The following is a 20747-nucleotide window of genomic DNA, read 5'->3' on the forward strand; positions in this document are numbered from 1 at the left end:
AGAATTGGGCTCAACTGAGCGACTAAGCACAGCACAAAAGGAGAAAACAAGTAGTGCCCTCAGCGCTTTGCTTGGAGATCTCCTTAACTGAACAATAAGTTCATCACTTAAATGTTCAAAAGTAGAACTCAATTTGTCTAAGTTTTTTGCTGCTTTATAGTAAGTATCACTTTTCCTCCAATAACATGTTCTTCATTTTCAACAAATACTTTACCAGGAACACCGTTAATGTTTATATTTCTACCAATGTTATGTTGATGATAATACGTCTATCTCTGAGATAATAGAGGCTTTCTCTACAGCTGTCTTCTTTCCTTTTAAACTCTTACCAGAATCACCTTTAACATCCCTATTTTTATGAACAGTCTCTTGAAGACAATCTAGGCTTTTTCTCATATGCATCTTAAAACTCTTCCAGCTTCTATCCATTAACCAGTTCCAAAGTCACTTCAACATTTTTGGGAATTTGTCACAGTAGCACCCCAGGTCTGGTGCAAAAGTGTATTGGTTGGCTAGGGCTGTCATAACAAAACAGAACAGACTGAGTGACTTAAACAAGAAAGATTTATTTTTTTCACAAGTCAGAAGGCTAGTTAAGATGTCAGCAGGTTTGGTTTCTTCTGAGGCCTCTTTCCTTGGCTTGCACACGGTCACCTTCTTTCCCTGTGTCCTCAGATGGTTGTCTCTGTCTGTGTTGTCTTTATCTCAGTCTCCTTTTTTGTTTTTGTTTTTTGTTTGTTTTTTAATTTTAATTTATTTATTTATTTTAATTGGAGGCTAATAACTTTACAATATTGTAGTGGTTTTTGCCAAACATCGACATGAATCAGCCACAGGCCCACATGTGTTCCCCATCCAGAACCCTCCTCCCACCTCCCTCCCCATCCCATCCCTCTGGATCATCCCAGTGCACTGACCCTGAGCACCCTGTCTCATGCATCGAACCTGGACCAGTGGTCCACTTCACACATGATAATATACACATTTCAATGCTACCCTCTCAAATCATCCCACCCTCACCTTCTCCCACAGTCCAAAAGACTGTTCTTTACATCTGTGTCTCTTTTGCTGTCTTGCTTATAGGGTTATCATTACCATCTTTCTAAATTCCATATATATGTGTTAGTATACTGTATTGATGTTTTTCTTTCTGACTTACTTCACTCTGTATAATAGGCTCTAGTTTCATCCACCTCATTAGAACTGATTCAAATGTATTCTTTTTAATACCTGAGTAATATTCCATTGTGTATATGTACCACAGCTTTCTTATCCATTCGTCTGCCAATGGACATCTAGGTTGCTTCCATGTCCTGGCTATTGTAAACAGTGCTGCGATGAACACTGGGGTAACATGGGTCTCTTTCAATTCTGGTTTCCTCGGTGTGTATGCCCAGTAGTGGGATCGATGGGTTGTATGGCAGTTCTATTTCCAGATTTTTAAGGAATCTCCACACTGTTCTCCATAGCGGCTGTACTAGTTTGCATTCCCACCAACAGTGTAGGAGGGTTCCCTTTTCTCCACACCCTCTCCAGCATTTATTGCTTGCAGATTTTTGGATCGCAGCCATTCTGACTGGTGTGAAGTGGTACCTCATTGTGGTTTTGATTTGCATTTCTCTAATAATGAGTGATGTGGAGCATCTTTTCATGTGTTTGTTAGCCATCTGTATGTCTTCTTTGGAGAAATGTCTGTTTAAGTCTTTGGGCCATTTTTTGATTGGGTCATTTATTTTTCTGGAGTTGAACTGCAGGAGTTGTTTGTATATTTTTAAGATTAATTCTTTGTCAGTTACTTTATTTGCTATTATTTTCTCCCATTCTGAAGGCTGTCTTTAAACCTTGCTTATAATTTCCTTCATTGTACAAAAGCTTTTAAGTTTAATTAGGTCCGATTTGTTTATTTTTGCTTTTACTTCCATTATTCTAGGAGGTGGGTCATAGAGGATCCTGCTGTGATTTATGTCAGAGAATGTTTTGCCTATGTTTTCCTCTAAGAATTTTATAGTTTCTGGTCTTAAATTTAGATCTTTAATCCATTTTGAGTTTATTTTTGTGTATGGTGTTAGAAAGTGTTCTAGTTTCATTCTTTTACAAGTGGTTGACCAGTTTTCCCAGCACCACTTGTTAAAGAGTTTGTCTTTTCCCCATTGTATATTCTTGCCTCTTTTGTCAAAGATAAGGCGTCCATATGTGTGTGGATTTATCTCTGGGCTTACTATTTTGTTCCATTGATCTATATTTCTGTCTTTGTGCCAGTACCATACTGTCTTAATGACTGTGGCTTTGTAGTAGAGCCTGAAGTCATGCAGGTTGATTCCTCCAGTTCCATTCTTCTTTCTCAGGATTGCTTTAGCTATTTGAGGTGTTTTTTTTTTTTTTTTGTATTTCCATACAAATTGTGAAATTATTTGTTCTAGTTCTCTTAAAAATACCATTGGTAGCTTGATAGGGACTGCATTAAATCTATAGATTGCTTTGGGTAGGATACTCATTTTCACTATATTGATTTTTCTGATCCATGAACATGGTATATTTCTCCATCTCTTTGTGTCCTCTTTGATTTCTTTCATCAGTGTTTTATAGTTTTCTATATATAGGTCTTTTGTTTCTTTAGGTAGATATATTCCTAAGTATTCTATTCTTTTTGTTGCAATGGTGAATGGAATTGTTTCCTTAATTTCTCTTTTTGTTTTCTCATTGTTAGTGTATAGGAATGCAAGGGATTTCTGTGTGTTAATTTTATATCCTGCAACCTTTTTTTAGGACATCAATCATGTTGGACTAGGGACCATCCTAATGACCTGATTTTAAATTAATTACCTTTGTTTCCAAATACAGTCCTATATTCAATCACACTCCGAGGTACTAGGGGTTTAAGACTTTAACATATGCATTTGTGGGGGGGACAAAATTAAGCCTATCGCTTAATTTTTCTATCATATTGTTTGACCTGCTTTTCTGATTCATAGGGAGCTCTGTGTATATCAAGGAAGTGGAATTCTATGCTGTTAAGAGAAACAGAAATAACCAACTTAATATTTACTAATATACAACAATTTCTAAAATATATTATTAAAAATTTTATAAGCTTCAGGACTATGTATAATATGCTATCATACATGTGTCTATAACTAGAATATCTCTGAAAAGATCAACAAGAAATTCATAACACTAATTCCCTCCAGGAACAATAATTCCTAAGGAGAAAAATTAGGTGGCTAGGGGCAAAAGAGCTTGTTTCTTTGTGTGTGTATGTATACCTTTTGTATCTTTGCAATTTCAATTTTATATATTGCCTATTCCAAAAAAAAAAAAGTGAACTTACACACACACACATGCACACACACACACTGTGAACAGAGGAGATGGAACAAAAGGGAAGGAGAGGACCAGGAAGAAAGTCTGAAAGCAAAATGGATTCCAAATTTAGACCAAAAGGCAAGGGCAACTCAAATTATATAGGTAGAGCTTCCAACTCCCTAGAGTCTGAGGCTAGCTCAATTCATTCATTTATTAATAATTACCAACAATTCATGAGTGCCTTTTATGGGTCAAGCAGATGCTGGATGTTCAGGTATGGATACTGGCTCTGTCTTTAAGGAATTCACAGACTGGTTGGGGCGGGGGGGGGAGAGTATTCAGACTATTGTCATGTAGTCACAGTGATAACACCTGTAGAGGGTACTAGGAAAGCAGAGGAAAGGCACTCAACCGTTGTGGGAAACTATGTAAAAAAAAAAAAAGAAAAACTTCCCACAGGAACAGACAATGCTGGCCTCTCCCTTCCGCCCTCTGCTCTTCTACCATCCCCTTCTTTTTCCCTTAGCCCTTTCCTACTGGGGAAGCAGTCAGAGTATTTTCATTGCCATTGTCCTTGCAGAACAGCTGCAGGAGCCCCAAGTCACCATACAGTCTGTGAACATGTCTGAGAACGCCTCCTGTACCATCACCCTGGTATGCTCTGTGGAGGGGGGAGGGGGAGATATTCAGTACAAATGGACTTCGAGGGATCCTCATGCTTCTGAATCCTGGGGGCACCCTACTCTCACCATCTCTTGATTGCCCTGTGACGCAGACCTACCATACACCTGCACAGCCAAGAACCCGGTCAGCCAGAGCAGCTCCCACCCTGTCCATGTTTCACAGTTCTGTACAGGTAACTGGCTCCACTAAGACCCAAAAATAGTCTAAGCAGCTATAGAGTCTAAACCCCAGGATTCTGGCAGGACACATATGAAGTAGTGAGGTAAGAGAATAGACTTGCAGATTCCTTTTTCTCTACCCTCAAGAGGCTAAGAGAGACTGACAGGGGACTTAGGCACTCCCAGGGCACTGTGAAACCCTAAGAGTCTGCAGAGAGAGGGAAAGAAAGTATGGATGCAGAAATCTAGATTGCTCTTTGCTGGGGTAGGGGTGTCTCCTAGGATGTCCTCAAAAGGGCAGAGAGGCAGGAGAGGCCTAGGGATGCACTAGGCAGAGCCAGGTGCTTACTCGGCATGACATGTGAAAGCAGCAGGTATGCTTCATCAGAAAAGCGGGGAAGGGATCCTGGGCAGGAGGGTTTCTGGGACTTCAGTCCCTTCAGGCAGGCTGAGGGTCAAAGGGTCAGGACCAGTAGCTGAAATTGCAATATCTCATCTCTGACTACAGATCTAGGAGCCTCCCAAGGAGGACAAATGGGGGAGATGGTGCTGGGGGTCCTGGGGGAGCCAATCACCCTGTCCCTGGCACTCCTAGACAGTCAGCACATAGACAATGTTGTCTGGATGTTTAACACGTCTATTATCAGCAAAGAGTAGAGAGAAGAAGCAACAGCCAATCAGCTCGTTGAGTTCAAGGATCTGGATCAGAACACAGTGTGGGTCTCGAGCCAAGACTACTCTCTAAAGATTGTCCAGCTGAAGATGGAGCACACTGACATCTACCACGCCTATGTGAGCTCAAATGCCACAGTTGCCAGTGTGAAGCACATCAATCTGTGCATTTACCGTGAGTTTCTGAGTTGAGCACCCATCATTAGATTCCTTTCCTGAAAGATTTCTCTCTTTCCTTCCTATCCCACCTCCCTCCTCCTACAAAATGCCTCAGACCACTAGGACGACTACTCAGTTCACACCAGTCAGTTCACAGGAGGACAATACAACCAGCAGATGGGCAAAATCTCCCTGCTCAGAACCCCCTTCTTCTAGGTTTCCAGTTAAGCCTCAACCAAGCAACTTTTGGTACTTGCCCTGTCCTCCTGCATTGATTATTGGGTAGGACCAGGAACTCTCCAACATGTATTTTTACAGAACATTGCAATTTTGTATAAAGGCAAAGCTGGCTGGGATAAAATCATAGAAGACTGTGGACAAAGTCTTTAATATCCTGTGAGCTTCAAGAGCTTGGAAGGGTACTCACCTTCCCTAAGTGTGAGGTACAGAACTCACACTATCCCTCCTCCACCTTGGGCTTCATTGGAGCTTTGCTGGACACTCTGTATGATTTATATTTGCCAGGTCCTTCACCTGTGCCATTCAGACATAGTCGACCTGTTTCCTGCCTGGGCGTGTTGGTGTCTCAGTACTTGGGAAAGGAGTCATAATCCATGATCCTGTAAAAATATGTAAGTCAGCTAGTTCACATCTATTGTTGCCTACTGTGACTCAAATATCAAAGAACCAGGAAGAAAACCAAGCAAAAGGAACAAGAAACTGGGAACAAAGGGTGCCAGCCATACGTTGCTTTTAAAATTGCTAGCACTTATTAAGTACTTACTCTGCAACAGTGCTCTGCTCTCCTTTCTGTGTTCCTTTTCTTGTGTAAGTAAACAAATTAGATGATGGGACCTCAGAGTGTAAGCCTTGGAGGGTCTCAGGGCAGGTGGAAGCATTGTGCTTATCTGCACTGAATGGTTTGCTTGTTCTTCACGATATACAATATAGAATGATGCAGCATGTTTTTTCACCTCTCATTAACTCCTCTATTTCACATATCTGAGCATCAAGTGGTAAGCTGAGATCTCATAGCAACCAAAGGAAAGGCCAGATGAACCTTCCCAGCCCTAAGGCAGTGTCAACACACAACTTCATGAATATGTTTTGAATGGCCCCTGCCCAGTGGGCGGGCCTGACTCCACATCTGGTCTGCCTTTCTCCTCACACAGAGAGGCTGAAGAAGCCAAAAGTCACAAGGAGCCTCGGGCTCACAAAGGATGGCATCTGCAAAGTCAGCCTGACATGCTCAGTGGAGGACAGTGGACACAATGTAACACATGGATAGACCCCTCTGCCTAAAGGAGCTGTCATTTCCCAAGGGGGAGCTCACCTCAGCATCTCCTGGAGAAGTGGAGAAAAACACCCCAACTTCACCTGCACAGCCAGCAACCCTGTCAGCAACAGCTCCCAGCAGTTTCTTTCTAGGGACCTCTGTCCAGGTTGCTCCCCATCTCTGTTCAGCCAGACCTCAGAGCCTTGGGTCCTTGGACCCAAGAGTTTTCCTTCCGAGTGGTTCTGTATGAAGTGCAGCAAGCAGAGTGAGAGTCTTTAGAGCAGCACATGCCAATAGAAATATAACAGAAGTCACATAGGTAATTTAAACTTTTAAGTCATATGGAAAAGGTAAAATTAATTTTAATCATATATTTTATTTTACCCAACATATCCAAAATATCATCCTTCAACATGTAATCAATACAAAGAATTAATTCATGACATAATTTGCATTTCAGTTTGTATGAAGCTTTTGAAATCCAGGATGTACTTTACCCTTATGGCACATCTCAATGAAGATGCTAAATTCTCATGGGAAGTACTTGATCTGTATTCAAATTTAATAAAACTTGACGTTGAAAAAATATATTTATATCCAACTTGTTCCAAATATACTTAACAGTTTTTCAATTAGGAATTGAGTAACTATTTTTAAATTTAAATTTTAATTAATTGAAATTAAATAGTTTAATTCCTCAGTCATACTAACCAAGATCACACAGCAAAAGCATAATTGAGATTCAACATTCTGTGCTCTGCTCTTCCCTAGGGAGAAGTAGAGGGGAAAAAAAAAAGGAAGGTCATCCAGGGTGTGAAAATGCTGAGTCAGGCTGTGACTGGCAAATGAGTTTAGAGCCCTGATCAATAGTAATCTGGACCTAGAACTACCAACCTAGAACTCTCCTTATGCCATTTTTAGAGAAGGGCAGTGGCGTGATGGATAAGGGTGTTTTAGAGTCTGGCAGCCTGCATTCAAGTCCCAGCTCCAGTTCTCTGTGACGCTGGCCAAATAAACCTCACCATCAGGGATGGCGCCTGCCTTACTGCTATAATTTCTTGCTTAGAGGATGACTGCTCAATACACAGCTGTAGAATGAATGAATGAAAAGGAATATTTTCTGCAATAGTGTGGGATTGTAAGAGGCAGGTAGGATGCCCATTTTGTTCTGTCCACAGTTTTCCCTAACTCTCTTGTTATTACTTATACTAATATCCCCCATTTCCTCTTCACAGGACCTGAGAGAAGCACAGAGTTTTGGATCGGGCTCTCCCTGGTGGTTCTTTTCATCCTTCTGGGCTTTGGGATCTCTGGCTGGTGCTTTTGGAAGCAACAAAGACGATGGAGTTTCTGAGATCAGGGACATCTGCCAGCACTAGGCCATTTCCTTGGAACCTTTAGAGACGTCCTTGTCCTCTTATAATCCCCTCCTACTCCTTCTCTCTCAAGACCTCATTTCTTCTCAGAGTGATCAGGGAGGGGTGTCAGTGAGGACTCTTTAGTTGAAACCCAACTCAAACTAGCTTAGACAAAAAAGGGTGAGGAGAAGCGTAAGGGGAGTGAGTTGTTATCTGAGGGCTCATATGGTCAATCTTTGGGGAAGGAAAGGAAGAGCTGGCCTAGAGACAAATATCACCAGAGACTCAAAAGTCACTAGAGCGCTCCATCTTTCATCCCTATCTTTCCCTTTGAGCCAGCTTAGCTCTCTTTCCTCAGCCAGCTGAAGGGCAGGGTGGGTAAAATGTACCAAACAGAGCAGCTAGCAGCTCCAGAAGCACATGTACTAGTAGTTCAGACACCAGGAGGGGGGGAAAGATGTTTCCCCACCAACTCCAGTTTGCAGGACCTTAGAAACCTGATTGGCTCCACTTAAGTCATGTGACCTTTGCTTGGACTAATCACTGTGGGCAATAGGATGAACTTTTGTGATTGGCAGCTCTTTCTGGAATATTGAAGGGAGATGGAACAGTTTCAGGAAGAACAGATTGGTTAGAACACAGGGTCCCTGAAGAATTACTGTGAGTCAGCAAACCAAACAGATAAGTGGCTACCACAGAAGGATTATAGCTCTCCCTTCCACAGAGATGGCAGGAGCCTGCAGAGCATTCTCCTCAGCTGAAAATGACCCTAGACTCTGGCCATCCCTTCCTGTGGGCTTGTACTCACATCAGGGTTCACCCTCCTCCCAAAAGCCTTTTCCCTGTCTACATCTTCAGAAATCTCTCTCCCTCTCCTCTGACTCACACAAAATCAGAGACTCTCTCCTCTCACAGCCCTATTGACACTCCTTCTCTAACTTGGTTTCCCAGGTTCAGCCCCAGCTTTCAGTTCCAGTCAAGCTGAGGCATCAGTGAACACACCAGGTAATGTGTCACCAATGACACAGGCTATGGGGTCCCAGGCCACACGGAAGCTCCAGAGCATGACTACACAGAGTGTGATCTGCATGTGAGACCAGCAACATGAGTATCCCCAGGAGCTTGTTAAAAATGCAAATCTTGGGCACCACCCCGTAATACTGAACATGAATCTGTATTTTAACGAGATCTGTAGGTGAGTCACAAGACTGTTAAAGGTTGAGAAGCAATGTGTTAAAGGAAGGTGATTTGGGGAACAAAAGACCCAAGGAGGCTGGACTCCTGAAAGATGGTAACCGGAGCTAGGAGAAGTAGTCTGTCCTCTGGGATCTCTAGGATTCCTCAGGTATTGACTGTCATCACTGCAGTGCGCCCCATGATGAGGAGGAAGTTACTGGCTCCACTCCAAGAATGGAGACACAAAGACCAGATGCAATAGTGGATCTGTGACAGAAGGAAAATTAACACTTCACTGAAATTAAAATTCATAAGACTTTCTAGTTGCCTATTACCCAGGAGTATTACTGAAGCAGTGGTTTTCAGATTTTTGAAAAAGCTAAGGAATGCTTTCTTCAAACAAAATATTATGCAACACCCCAAAAGTACAATGCATGTAAAGTGGAGCTGTTCTGCTGAGCTTTGGGATGGAGAGCTGAGATGCCTGCACCCTACTCTCCCACTCCGGAATCTCAGTGTTCTAAACTGCCACCTTGAACTCTGGAGCTCTGGCATTCTAAGGAATCCCCAAACCCTGACCACTCAGTCAAACCCTTCTTTTAAAAATATCCTGTGTTACCTCTCATGGAGGGGATGCCCCAAGGAGGTAGAATAGGAAGAGGGCCTGCTGTGGGAGTCAGGGGCTCAGTGTCTATTTGTAGCCTTTTCTGAAAGGAAAGTGCAACCAAGAAAAAAGGGGCAAGAAATGGAAATAAACCTGGACTTTGGAGACTCCCCCCAGCTTCCTCCTTAGAGATGGCAGGACAGACCCTGGTCTCCGCTAGCCTGAAGTCCCCTTCCTTGGCATCCTGGGCACAAGAGGAAGAGTGAAAAAGTATTGCGGATACCACTGTCATCCGTGGCCCTCCTGCCTCCCTCAGCACCTCTCCCCAGTGCCTAAGTCCTGATTTCTCCACTATCCCTTCAGCTTCCTTTTCTCGAAAGACTGCCACTGCCTGAGTTCATGCTGTCACCAATTTTTTGTTTTATTGAATAGGTTCTTTTTTTTTTTTTCATTGAAAAGTCAAATACTCACATGGTATAAATTAAAAATAATCCCCTCCTTCCAAATCCCAATGCCCAGGTATTTCCCTGAAAAGACCTCCATTGTTAAGATATGCATATGTTTACACCCTTTGAGAGCATTTTCATGCATTTACAAGCTATACATTTTTCCTTTGATCACATATGCGAGAGTAATCTATTACATTTTTCTGAGTCTGCTTTTTTAACTTAATTGTAGATTAAGACTGACTCTCATTTATTCCATTCTACAGATATACCTTAACAAGTCTTTATTAACAGACATTCCCATTCCTTGTAACTTCCTCTCTAAAATACTATAATAGTTTCCTAACTAGCCATTCCCTCTCCAGATTTTCTCCTTTTTAACCCTTCTGATCCCACTTTGCAAAGCCCAATTATGACTATTCTATAAACATCAACGGCTCCTTGTGGTCTTTGTCTGTTACTCAAAAGGCAAGATAACCTAGTGGTCATGTGTGTAAATTCTTTAATATTTATTTATGTATTTATTTTTGGCTGCATTCAGTCTTAGTTGCAGACGCTGGATCTTCGTTGTGGCACACAGGCTGCTCTCTAGCTGTGGCGCAGGCTCCAGAGCATGTGGGCTCTGTGGTTTGTGGTATGCAGGCTCTCTAGTTGAGGAGCATGGGCTCAGGAGTTGCGGTGCACAGGCTTAGATGCCCTGCGGCCTGTGGGATCTTAGTTTCCCGACCAGGGATCCAACCTGCATCCCCTGGTTGGAAGACAGATTCTTAACCACTGGACCACCAGGGAACTCCCAGGTGTATAAGATCTGAGGTCAGATAATTCTGTGTTTCAATCTTAGCTCTCCTCCTTTGTAGTGATCTTGGGCATTTCAGTCTCTAAACCTTAGTTACCTTACTTTGCAAAATGAGGGCACCAACCTCTCAGCATTGCTGTGAGGACTGCAAGGGACAACAGGGAGTCCACAGTATACACTCAATAGGAGATAACTCTGTGTGTCAGAGCAGGGAGGCTCAGACATGTCCAACTCTTTGTGACCCCATGGACACAGAAGCCCACCAGGCTTCCTCTGTCCATGGGATTCTCCAGGTAAGAATACTGGACTGAAAAAAAAAAAAAAAAAACAACAACAACAAAAAAAAACAAAAAAAAAAGAATACTGGACTGGCTTGACATTTCCTTCTCCAGGGGATCTTCCTGACCCGGGGATCGAACCTGCATGTCTTATGTCTCCTGCATTGGCAGACACGTTCTTTACCACTAGCACTACCTGGCTTCCCAGGTAGATAAGTACTATTATCACTCAATATTGGGCCAGGTCACCTTTAGTCTACTTTTTTCTTATGTAAAAGTCACAGGGGGCAGTACTGAGTATCAGGTAAGAACATCAGGGAGCAGACTACTTGCATTCAAATCCTGGCTCTCCCACTTAAACTTGGGCAAATATTCAACCTTAATGTGCTCCGTTTCTTAACCTGTGAAACATAAATAAGGATAGTTATTATCTATGCTTAATGGGGTTTTATGCAAGTTGAATGAATTTATTCATGACAAGCATTGTTTTTAGAACAGTGCCTGACACCACAGTTGGCACCTAAAAAAGTGTAAGCCATTATTATTCTACATGTAGATCAAATGGGCTGATTGATATGCCCCAAAGGCAGTAGAGGTCCACCCAGTTGTTTAAAGCAGCCACCCATTCTGATTGTCCTATGCCCAAACCAGGTGGTTGCTAAATATTTTAAATATCAACCTTTCCCAAAAGAGAGGGTGCCTCAAGTTTCATACCTGCCTTTAATCATGCTGTTCTCTCCGCCAAGAATCCACTTTCACTCATCGAAGTCCCAGTGTGAAGGCCCACCTTAATTCCGTCCTTTCATAAGCTCTTCTCTGCTTCTGAACTGGAGGCTATGTCCTCTCACTGATGCACTTTCCTCCTAGATTTCCTGTGACATTGTCGGAGCTGGCCTGACATAATTTGATTTATGTATGTATCTGACTCCCAGCTAGACAGTGTACTCCTTCAACACCAGGTCTAATTCACCTTTATGTTTCCCCAGAATACCTAGTTTACTTTATTCAACAAGGTCAGTTTTGCTCACTGAGAGATGCTAAGCCCATCACATGTCACACTCGATGAATGTTTATCAAATGAATGAATAAGTGAGTGCTTGAAAGAGAGGAGGAAGGGGGAGGGGAAGGGGAATGGAGCCCCATGAGGGAAGACAGGAAAACACCTTCCTTCTCCTCCAGCTTTCTAGGCCTCATCTGGGGTAGGAGTCAAAGCAGCCTGAATCCTTACACAAAGCAAGAGAGAGGGGGCTGCTGGTACATCCTTTACCAACCCTGAACAATGTGTTCCAGAGCCCACTGCTGGTCACACACCATACTCCATTTTTTCCCAAGGGTATGAGAAGCTGGACACTCTCCCTAAGACTGCCAGGCACGCCTCCGACAGCAGCTCTGACAGCAATGGGACGACTGAGGAGGATGAGGAGAGGACAGGGATGCACCAGCCCGTCAATGGAAGAGACCGGATGTGTGACTCGGTCACTAAGGAAGAAGCCGGACTTGACTTGGACTCTGAGGGCCAAGCAGAGTATGATCTCGTCACTCCAGATGACATGGCACCAGCGCTTGTCGTTGAAGGGGAAACGGTGTACACACACGTATTCCTTAATTTGCAGGTGAGCTCTTTTGATCAGTACACCTTCTCTCACCCTTCCCTTCAAGGACCATCCAATATTCTGGAAGGCTAATCCCTCCAAACTGGGGGACAGGCACAGTGACGCATGGGTAGAGAATTGTGATTCTATCCATGTTTACCAACCTCAGGGACCCTCAAAGCAAAGGAACCCATCCCTCAGCTCCCAATCTTCTGCCATAAATAAGGGAGGTGCTGGGAAAAGAGAGGTGCTGTCTCCACTGCACTAAGGCAGGGCCACTCTCTGTGTGAAATCAGAATCTGGTGAGATGTTCCTTCACCTCAAGGACTGAGGGCGAACCTCTGGAAAACTCTTTTTGGGTGATTATGGACAGTCTGGCGTTGATCCGTTACAGGGAAAGACTCCAGTTCCTCAGAAGAAAGAGGATTCAGCCACACTCTACTGCTCTATACAGAGAACAATTTGCTCTGTATCCTGAGGTCCATAAAGTGAGACCCAGACCATTTTAACTGAAAGAGAGGAACTTAAGCTCCACCTACTGTGCACCCCCTGACACACTCCTTGGTCCTTAGAAACAATTATTCCTGATTTACATCTGTGCAGCCAAAAACTGAACATTTCTAATTAATTTAATAATATCTTATATTGCTTGGTCTTAACACTGACGAAAATAAGTCTGTAAACACAAACACTATATGGTCCATATATGTTTCTAAATCTATCTCTCATCCATCAAAATGGAAACTTTCCAAAACAATTGGAATATAACCAACAGTATAATGTCAAGATTTTTTTGAAAATGTGCTATTAATTAGAGCACATTGGTCTCATTATAGTGTTAAAAGATCCCTTAAGCATAGAAATGGAGAAGGAAATGGCAACCCACTCCAGCATTCTTGTCTGGAGAATCCCATGGACAGAGGAGCTTGGGGGGGGGGGGGGGGGGGGGGGGCAGGGGTACTGTCCTTGGGGTCGCACAGAGTCAGACACAATTGAGTGACTGAGCACTAAACATAGAAATTCCCATTAATCATAAGTTTATATGAACTTTTATAGTTTATAAAACATTAACAAACATAGTCTCATCTGATCCTTTTAATACCTCTGTAAGTGTGCTATTGTGCAAATTTTATAGCCAGGGAAGCTGAGATTGAGGAAACTAAGTTTGCCTAAGTACACAGAGCTAGTGGTTAGGAAACCAGAGAGTTTTTAATTAATCCAGAAAACTCTTAAACGATTAACTTTGATCTGAATCTGGCTGTCTGTTCCACTTTCATTTTCCTGAAAATATTGGGCCCATTCATACTTTCGCTTTAAAGTCTCCCCCAGAATTCCCTCCCTGTAAAATGTTCAAATAAGATTTTATTTTTTAGCTCTCAAAGTTTTTCAGTTATGCTCCTTTTCCATAGTTGATGAATCAAACAGTAGATATTTACTGAATACCTTTTGTTTGCCCAGAACTGGGCTGAGTGCTCTGGGGATTCAGATATGTTTAAGGCACTAGCCTTGACTTTTACGACTTGTTATATTATCTATCTTTAATGTAGGAGAGTTGGAGTGATTTAGTAACTTGGATGGGGAGAAACAATACTCCACATGACCACATATTATGTATGCAGTTTCCAAGGGTTTTTCATACATTGGAAACGGTAGATAGCACTACACAGAGGTAGACAGGAACGACTTCATGGAAAAAATAATTTGGACTAGACCTTAAAGGGCTGATAGAATTTGCTTGGTAAACACTTGTGCAACTATATAGTTTGATTCAACCATCTTCTGCCTCACGTCCTGATTTCTAGAGCATGGCCTAATGCTTAATCAGCTAAGAACTTTATCTTTGGCCTTGAACCCAAATCTGTAGTATTCACCGTTCCCAAAGCTGCTTGGGCCTGGCCCTTTGTGTTTACATCAATACTAGTCAATCTTAAAGTCATGAACATCAGTCAGTCCCTGCTCCGAGTTTCAGACAGGTCATGAGACCCCCTTTGTCTGGTCAGTCCTGAATGACTCCTACACCACTCTAGGAACTTAAGGTCCCTAAAAGCACCCTCACCCACAATATAAGTGAAAAATCAATTCATTTCCTGAGCCAACCTCCAGATCAAATTTATTCTTTACCTTCAGAATTTTAAGGAATCCTAGTTCTGGGTTTCCTAAAGCCACTATTTCCCACTTGATCAGGAAATCCTCAAGCCTTCTTTAGTTATTATTTTCTAACACTTGTACCCACATGATATCTCAAAGAAGGCTGTGCTATTCCCAAGCTGTTGCTGGTACCTGACCTCCTCTCTGGGCTTCCCAGGTGGCTCAGTGATAAAGAATTCACCTACAATGCAGGAGACTCAGGTATGATCCCTTGATCGGGAAGATTCCCTGGAGGAGGAAATAGCAACCCACCCCAATATTCTTGCCTGGAAAATCCCATGAACAGAGGAGCCAGGCGGGCTACAGCCCATGGGGTGGCAAAAGAATGGACACGACTTAGTGACTAAAGAACAACAGACCTTCCCTCTGCCTCAGCTTATGTCTCATCCACTCTTTTGAGCCTTTCCTGAACACTCATAAACAAGGGATTCCTAGAACCCTTGGAACATGAAGGTCTAATGGTTTGGACTATTACTATGGAACTCAACCTCTAAAACTTGAATTATCTTTATAAATGTTTCTCTCGCTAGGGTGAAGATTGGGATCCTAAATGGAACCTTCTTGAGAGCAAGGCCTTTTATTGTCATTTATGAACCCCCTCAACTTGTTGCACAAAACTGTCCTAAATCTCCCTTCCAGAGAGCCTGGCACATAGCGCTTACCATTAGGAGATTTTCCATAAATGCTAATCATCAGCTTGAATGACTGCTCCAACCCTAGGCCAATCCATATGACCTTACTTCTATAGGATGGACCAATCATAGCCTTGCCTCACCTTCCTCTTTCCTCCCAGCACAAGGCTGAGAAAATTGGTACCCTCCAGGCTTTATTAACCATATCCTTGTGTGTCTTTTGGCTCACAGGTTGTGCCACCACTGCAACAGAATGACCTTAAGTCTCCTGAAATACCTACCTATGAAAATGTCCCCTGAAAAGAAAAGCAGCTACCTCCCTCAGTGAGGTTGGAGAGGCTGCTAGACCTAATAAGACCTGGGCCCCTGCAGACAGAAGAACTTCAGAATTTCCTTCATTGTCTCAGAATTGCCTGGATTTGTGCCTCCTCTTTTTCTCACACCTCATGAATTCCCACATCCATTAACAAATCAGACAGCCTCTGGGCTCCGTTTGTCTCCTTCTGTGCTCATATTGTACAACCTCTCAGCTCAGATGCATGCCTCAAAATTCTGCCAAGGCTTGACATGTCGTCGAAGGGGACCAGGATCTTCACACGGTCCGATAAGCAGCTGCTAAAATAAATCCAACAGGTAGTCTCACTTATGAACACAAAGATCTAAGTGAAATCATGACCACTGTAGTATTTTTTCAAATAAAAGATTAGAAATAACCTAAGTGTCCATTTAGTAGGAATCTGATTAGACACATGAAAGTGTACCCATGCAATGGCAAAGCCTGCCACCTTTTTAAAGAAGGAAAGTAGAGACTAATATGTCCTGCTATAGAAGGAGCTCTAAGATACATCATTTGATGGACAGAACAAAGTCCTGGACAGTGTGTATCATATGTCACCAGTTGAACAAAAAAGAAATAGATAGCTGTATGTTCACATAAAGAAAAATTCTGAAAGGAAATGCAAAAAAATTATCAGTGGCTGCCTCTGGGAGGAAGCTGGGTTGGTTTGGGGATTTTTTTTTTTTTTACTGCATATATTTTGTACAGTTGGATTTTTTAAACCATTTGTGTGTATTACTCTTTTTAACCAGTATGCTTGGGCTTCCTTTGTGGCTCAGCTGGTAAAGAATCTACCTGCAAAGCAGGAGACCTGGGTTTGATCCCTGGATTGGGGAGATTCCCTGGAGAAGAGAAAGGCTACCCACTCCGGTATTCTGGTCTGGAGAAGTCCACGGGGTTGCAGAGTCAGAAACGGCTGAATGACTTTCACTTTCAAATTACTCTATTTATATATTTTTAAGCACTTAAAAGTGATGGAATTTCAGATGAGCTATTTCAAATTCTAAAAGATGAGCTGTGAAATTGCTGCACTCAATATGTCAGCAAATTTGGAAAACTCAGCTGTGGCCACAGGGCTGGAAATGGTCAATTTTCATTCCAATCTCAAAGAAAGGCAATGCCAAAGAATGCTCAAACTACTGCACAATTGCACTCATCTCATACACTAGTTAAGTAAGGCTCAAAATTCTCCAAGCCAGACTTCAGCAATATGTGAACTGTGAACTTCCAGATGTTCAAGCTGGTTTTAGAAAAGGCAGAGGAACCACAGATCAAATTACCAACATCTGCTCGATCATGAAAAAAGCAAGAGAGTTCCAGAAAAACATCTATGTCTGCTTTATTGACTATGCCAAAGCCTTTGACTGTGTAGTTCACAATAAACTGAGGAAAATTCTGAAAGAGATGGGAATACCAGACCACCTGACCTGCCTCTTGAGAAACCTGTATACATGTCAGGAAGCAACAGTTAGAACTGGACATGGAACAACAGACTGGTTCCAAATAGGAAAAGGAGTACGTCAAGGCTGTACATTGTCACCCTACATATTTAACTTCTATGCAGTGTACATCATGAGAAATGCTGGGCTGGAGGAAGCACAAGCTGGAATCAAGATTGCTGGGAGAAATATCAATAACCTTAGATATGCAGATGACACCACCCTTATGGCCGAAAGTGAAGAAGAACTAAACAGCCTCTTGGTGAAAGTGAAAGAAGAGAGTAAAAAGTTGGCTTATAGCTCAACATTCAGAAAACTAAGATCATGGCATCTGGTCCCATCACTTCATGAGAAATAGACAGGGAAACAGTGGCTGACTTTATTTTTCTGGGCTCCAAAATCACTGCAGATGGTCACCTCAGCCATGAAATTAAAAGACGCTTGCTCCTTGGAAGGAAAGTTATGACCAACCTAGACAGCCTATTAAAAAGCAGAGACACTACTTTGCCAACAAAGGTCCGTCTAGTCAAGGCTATGGTTTTTGCAGTGGTCATACACGGATGTGAGAGTTGGACTATGAAGAAAGCTGAGCGCCGAAGAATTGATGCTTTTGAACTGTGGTGTTGGAGAAGACTCTTAAGAGTCCCTTGGACTGCAAGGAGATCCAGCCAGTCCATCCTAAAGGAGATCAGTCCTGGGTGTTCATTGGAAGGACTGATGTTGAAGCTGAAACTCCAATACTTTGGCCACCTGATGCAGAGAGCTGACTCATGGGAAAGATCCTGATGGTGGGAAAGATTGAGGGCAGGAGGAGAAGGGGACAACTGAGGATGAGATGGCTGGATGGCATCACTGACACAATGGGCATGGGTTTGGGTGGTCTCTGGGAGTTGGTGATGGACAGGGAGGCCTGGCATGCTGCGATTCATGGGGTTGCAAAGAGTCAGACACAACTGAGCGACTGAACTGAACTGAAGCGCTTAAAATGCCCCTTCTGTATAAGATTCCCGTATTTACCCAAAGGGATTTTCCTCCTTTTTGTCATGTCCAGATGCATAAGAGCCATATCTCTCTTCTGCCCCAAACAGTCACCTCCATCTTATCTCCCTGCCTAAGGCTGTATATTGTCAACCTGCTTATTTAACTTATATGCAGAGTACATCATGAGAAACACTGGACTGGAAGAAAAACAAGCTGGAATCAAGATTGCCGGGAGAAATATCAATAACCTCAGGTATGCAGATGACACCACCCCTTATGGCAGAAAGTGAAGAGGAGCTAAAAAGCCTCTTGATGAAAGTGAAAGAGGAGAGTGAAAAAGTTGGCTTAAAGCTCAACATTCAGAAAACGAAGATCATGGCATCTGGTCCCATCACTTCATGGGAAATAGATGGGGAAACAGTAGAAACAGTGTCAGACTTTATTGTTTTGGGCTCCAAAATTACTGCAGATGGTGACTGCAGGCATGAAATTAAAAGACGCTTACTCCTTGGAAGAAAAGTTATGACCAACCTAGATAGCATATTAAAAAGCAGAGACATTACTTTGCCGATTAAGGTCCGTCTAGTCAAGGCTATGGTTTTTCCAGTGGTCATGTATGGATGTGAGAGTTGGACTGTGAAGAAGGCTGAGTGCCAAAGAATTGATGCGTTTGAACTGTGGTGTTGGAGAAGACTCTTGAGAGTCCCTTGGACTGCGAGGAGATCCAACCAGTCCATTCTGAAGGAGATCAGCCTTGGGATTTCTTTGGAAGGAATGATGCTAAAGCTGCAGCTCCAGTACTTTGGCCACCTCATGCGAAGAGTTGACTCATTGGAAAAGACTCTGATGCTGGGAGGGATTGGGGGCAGGAGGGAGAAGGGATGAGATGGCTGGATGGCATCACTGACTCGATGGATGTGAGTCTGAGTGAACTCCGGGAGATGGTGATGGACAGGGAGGCCTGGCATGCGGCGATTCATGAGGTCACAAAGAGTCAGACACAACTGAGCAACTGAGCTGGACTGAACTGAACTGACTTACATTCATGATACTCTTGTGTGCACTTGTGTTACTTCCGCTTTGCGGCCCATTTGTGTTTTTTAATATTGTGCTTCCTCTGTCATTTGCCCCAGCACATGGTCTGTGGAATCAGAATGTCCTCTGTGGCCTGCAGTGGGTACTCCCGGGGAGCCAGGCAGTGCTTCATACACAGCAGGAGCTTAACTACTGCTTTGTTCATTGGCTGGCCATTGCATGGATAATTTTTTTTAAAATTTTATTTATTTGGTTGCTGCCAGGAGCCAGCACAGGAGATCCCACCCATGACAAGGTCATGCGGAAGAGCCTGACAAGGCAAGGTGGATCAGGTCTCAAGGGGTCCCCTGGATCTGCTTGAGCAACTACCCCGAAACCAAAATTTGTCTGTTTACTGTCTGCTATACTATACTCTTCTGACATTAACAGGGGGCTAAACCCGACCACCTTTCTTTGGAAAATTAACTTAGAGCTCCAGTTAATAGTCTCCTGCATATAAAAGGAGTGTCTCAGCTCAAACCCCTCTGATGGCTCTCTAACTCGCCTGACAGGTTTACCCGGACTTTTGCAACTACACATGTGATTGTTCACAACCTCCCAACCATGAGAGGCACGGGAAGCTTAAAACATCTTAAAGATATAGAGCCTTTTAAAGAGCTAAGAATTATATTGGTGAAGGGTTTCATTGTTGAGTTAATGATTGCTGCCAGGCCTCCATATCCTTTATCTTTTAGGCACCTGGAAGGATATTAATCAATGTAATTGGGATGCAAAAATAGGAATATAGTAATTTTGATGTTAGCAATACTAGATTTTGAGTTAATGAATTTTCTCTTTGTTATAAATCACTGTACTCCTCTTTCTTTGTTATAAATCGTTGTATCCTTGCTATGTAAGAATGTAACTTTATTTAGTGCTTTCTGAGAGTGGCACCAGACTTTGGAAAGAACAACACTTTTAGGGCAAATAAGTTTTCTGGTTGATGGACCCTTATCAGAAAAGGGTCATAAAATGCTAATAGGTCTTCTGGCCAGAAGATGATGTAAATCACCTAAGACCTGTGTATACAGATAGGTATGCAGAGAGAAAGCCTGGTCTCGATCAGAGTCAGAGCTGCTAACCCTGCATGACTCTGTTTCTTATGTTTATCTCTATGTACAACCCAAAGTATAAAAGCTTCCCTGAAAAATAAAGTGACGGACCGGTTCCACGAAAGCCTGGTTCCCCCCATGTCAATTCTTTCTTTCTTTCTTTCTTTCTTTCTCTCTTACTTTCTTTTTCAGGCTGATCCCTTGGAGCACAGGGGCCCTCCGTCTTCACTTATCTGGCTAGACCTCTAAGACCTGAACGGGAAGGTGCTCTGCGTCTTCACTCCCTCGGGAGACTGGGAGGGTGCCTGTGGCCTACGTGAACGGTGCAAGTCCCTTGTCTTGGGGCTTCATTGGCTTTCTGTGTAAACCAAAGAATATCAGCCTCTTTCTCTCCTCTATTTTCTTAACTATAACATTCTTTTCTTATCTTTCTATATCTCTAAATAAATCTCAGTTGCCAACGCAGTGATGCTTCGGATACCTTGGATCCAACCGGGTCTGGACCCCGGTAGGCTGCGTTGAGTCTTAGTTGTGGCATGTGGGATCTTTTGTTGTGGTGCATGGGCTTCATTTCCAGCGGCA

At 42.9% G+C, this 20747-nt stretch overlaps 1 protein-coding gene across 1 annotated transcript in view; it reads left to right on the plus strand.

Annotated features, from left to right (window-relative positions):
- Positions 1 to 20289, plus strand: part of LOC101121646 (T-lymphocyte surface antigen Ly-9) — a 41089-nt gene extending 20800 nt beyond the window's left edge. Inside the window, 9 exon segments of the mRNA XM_042243422.2 lie at positions 3884 to 4159; positions 4654 to 4992; positions 6149 to 6418; positions 7488 to 7595; positions 8562 to 8615; positions 12201 to 12523; positions 12570 to 12621; positions 12835 to 12971; positions 15514 to 20289. Coding sequence (XP_042099356.1) covers positions 3884 to 4159; positions 4654 to 4992; positions 6149 to 6418; positions 7488 to 7595; positions 8562 to 8615; positions 12201 to 12523; positions 12570 to 12621; positions 12835 to 12971; positions 15514 to 15582 — 1628 coding nt within the window. The 3' untranslated portion in view covers positions 15583 to 20289.
- Positions 20290 to 20747: the final 458 nt, after the last annotated feature.

This window comes from Ovis aries, chromosome 1 (genome assembly GCF_016772045.2).
Source record: "Ovis aries strain OAR_USU_Benz2616 breed Rambouillet chromosome 1, ARS-UI_Ramb_v3.0, whole genome shotgun sequence".
Taxonomy (NCBI): Eukaryota; Metazoa; Chordata; class Mammalia; order Artiodactyla; family Bovidae; genus Ovis; species Ovis aries.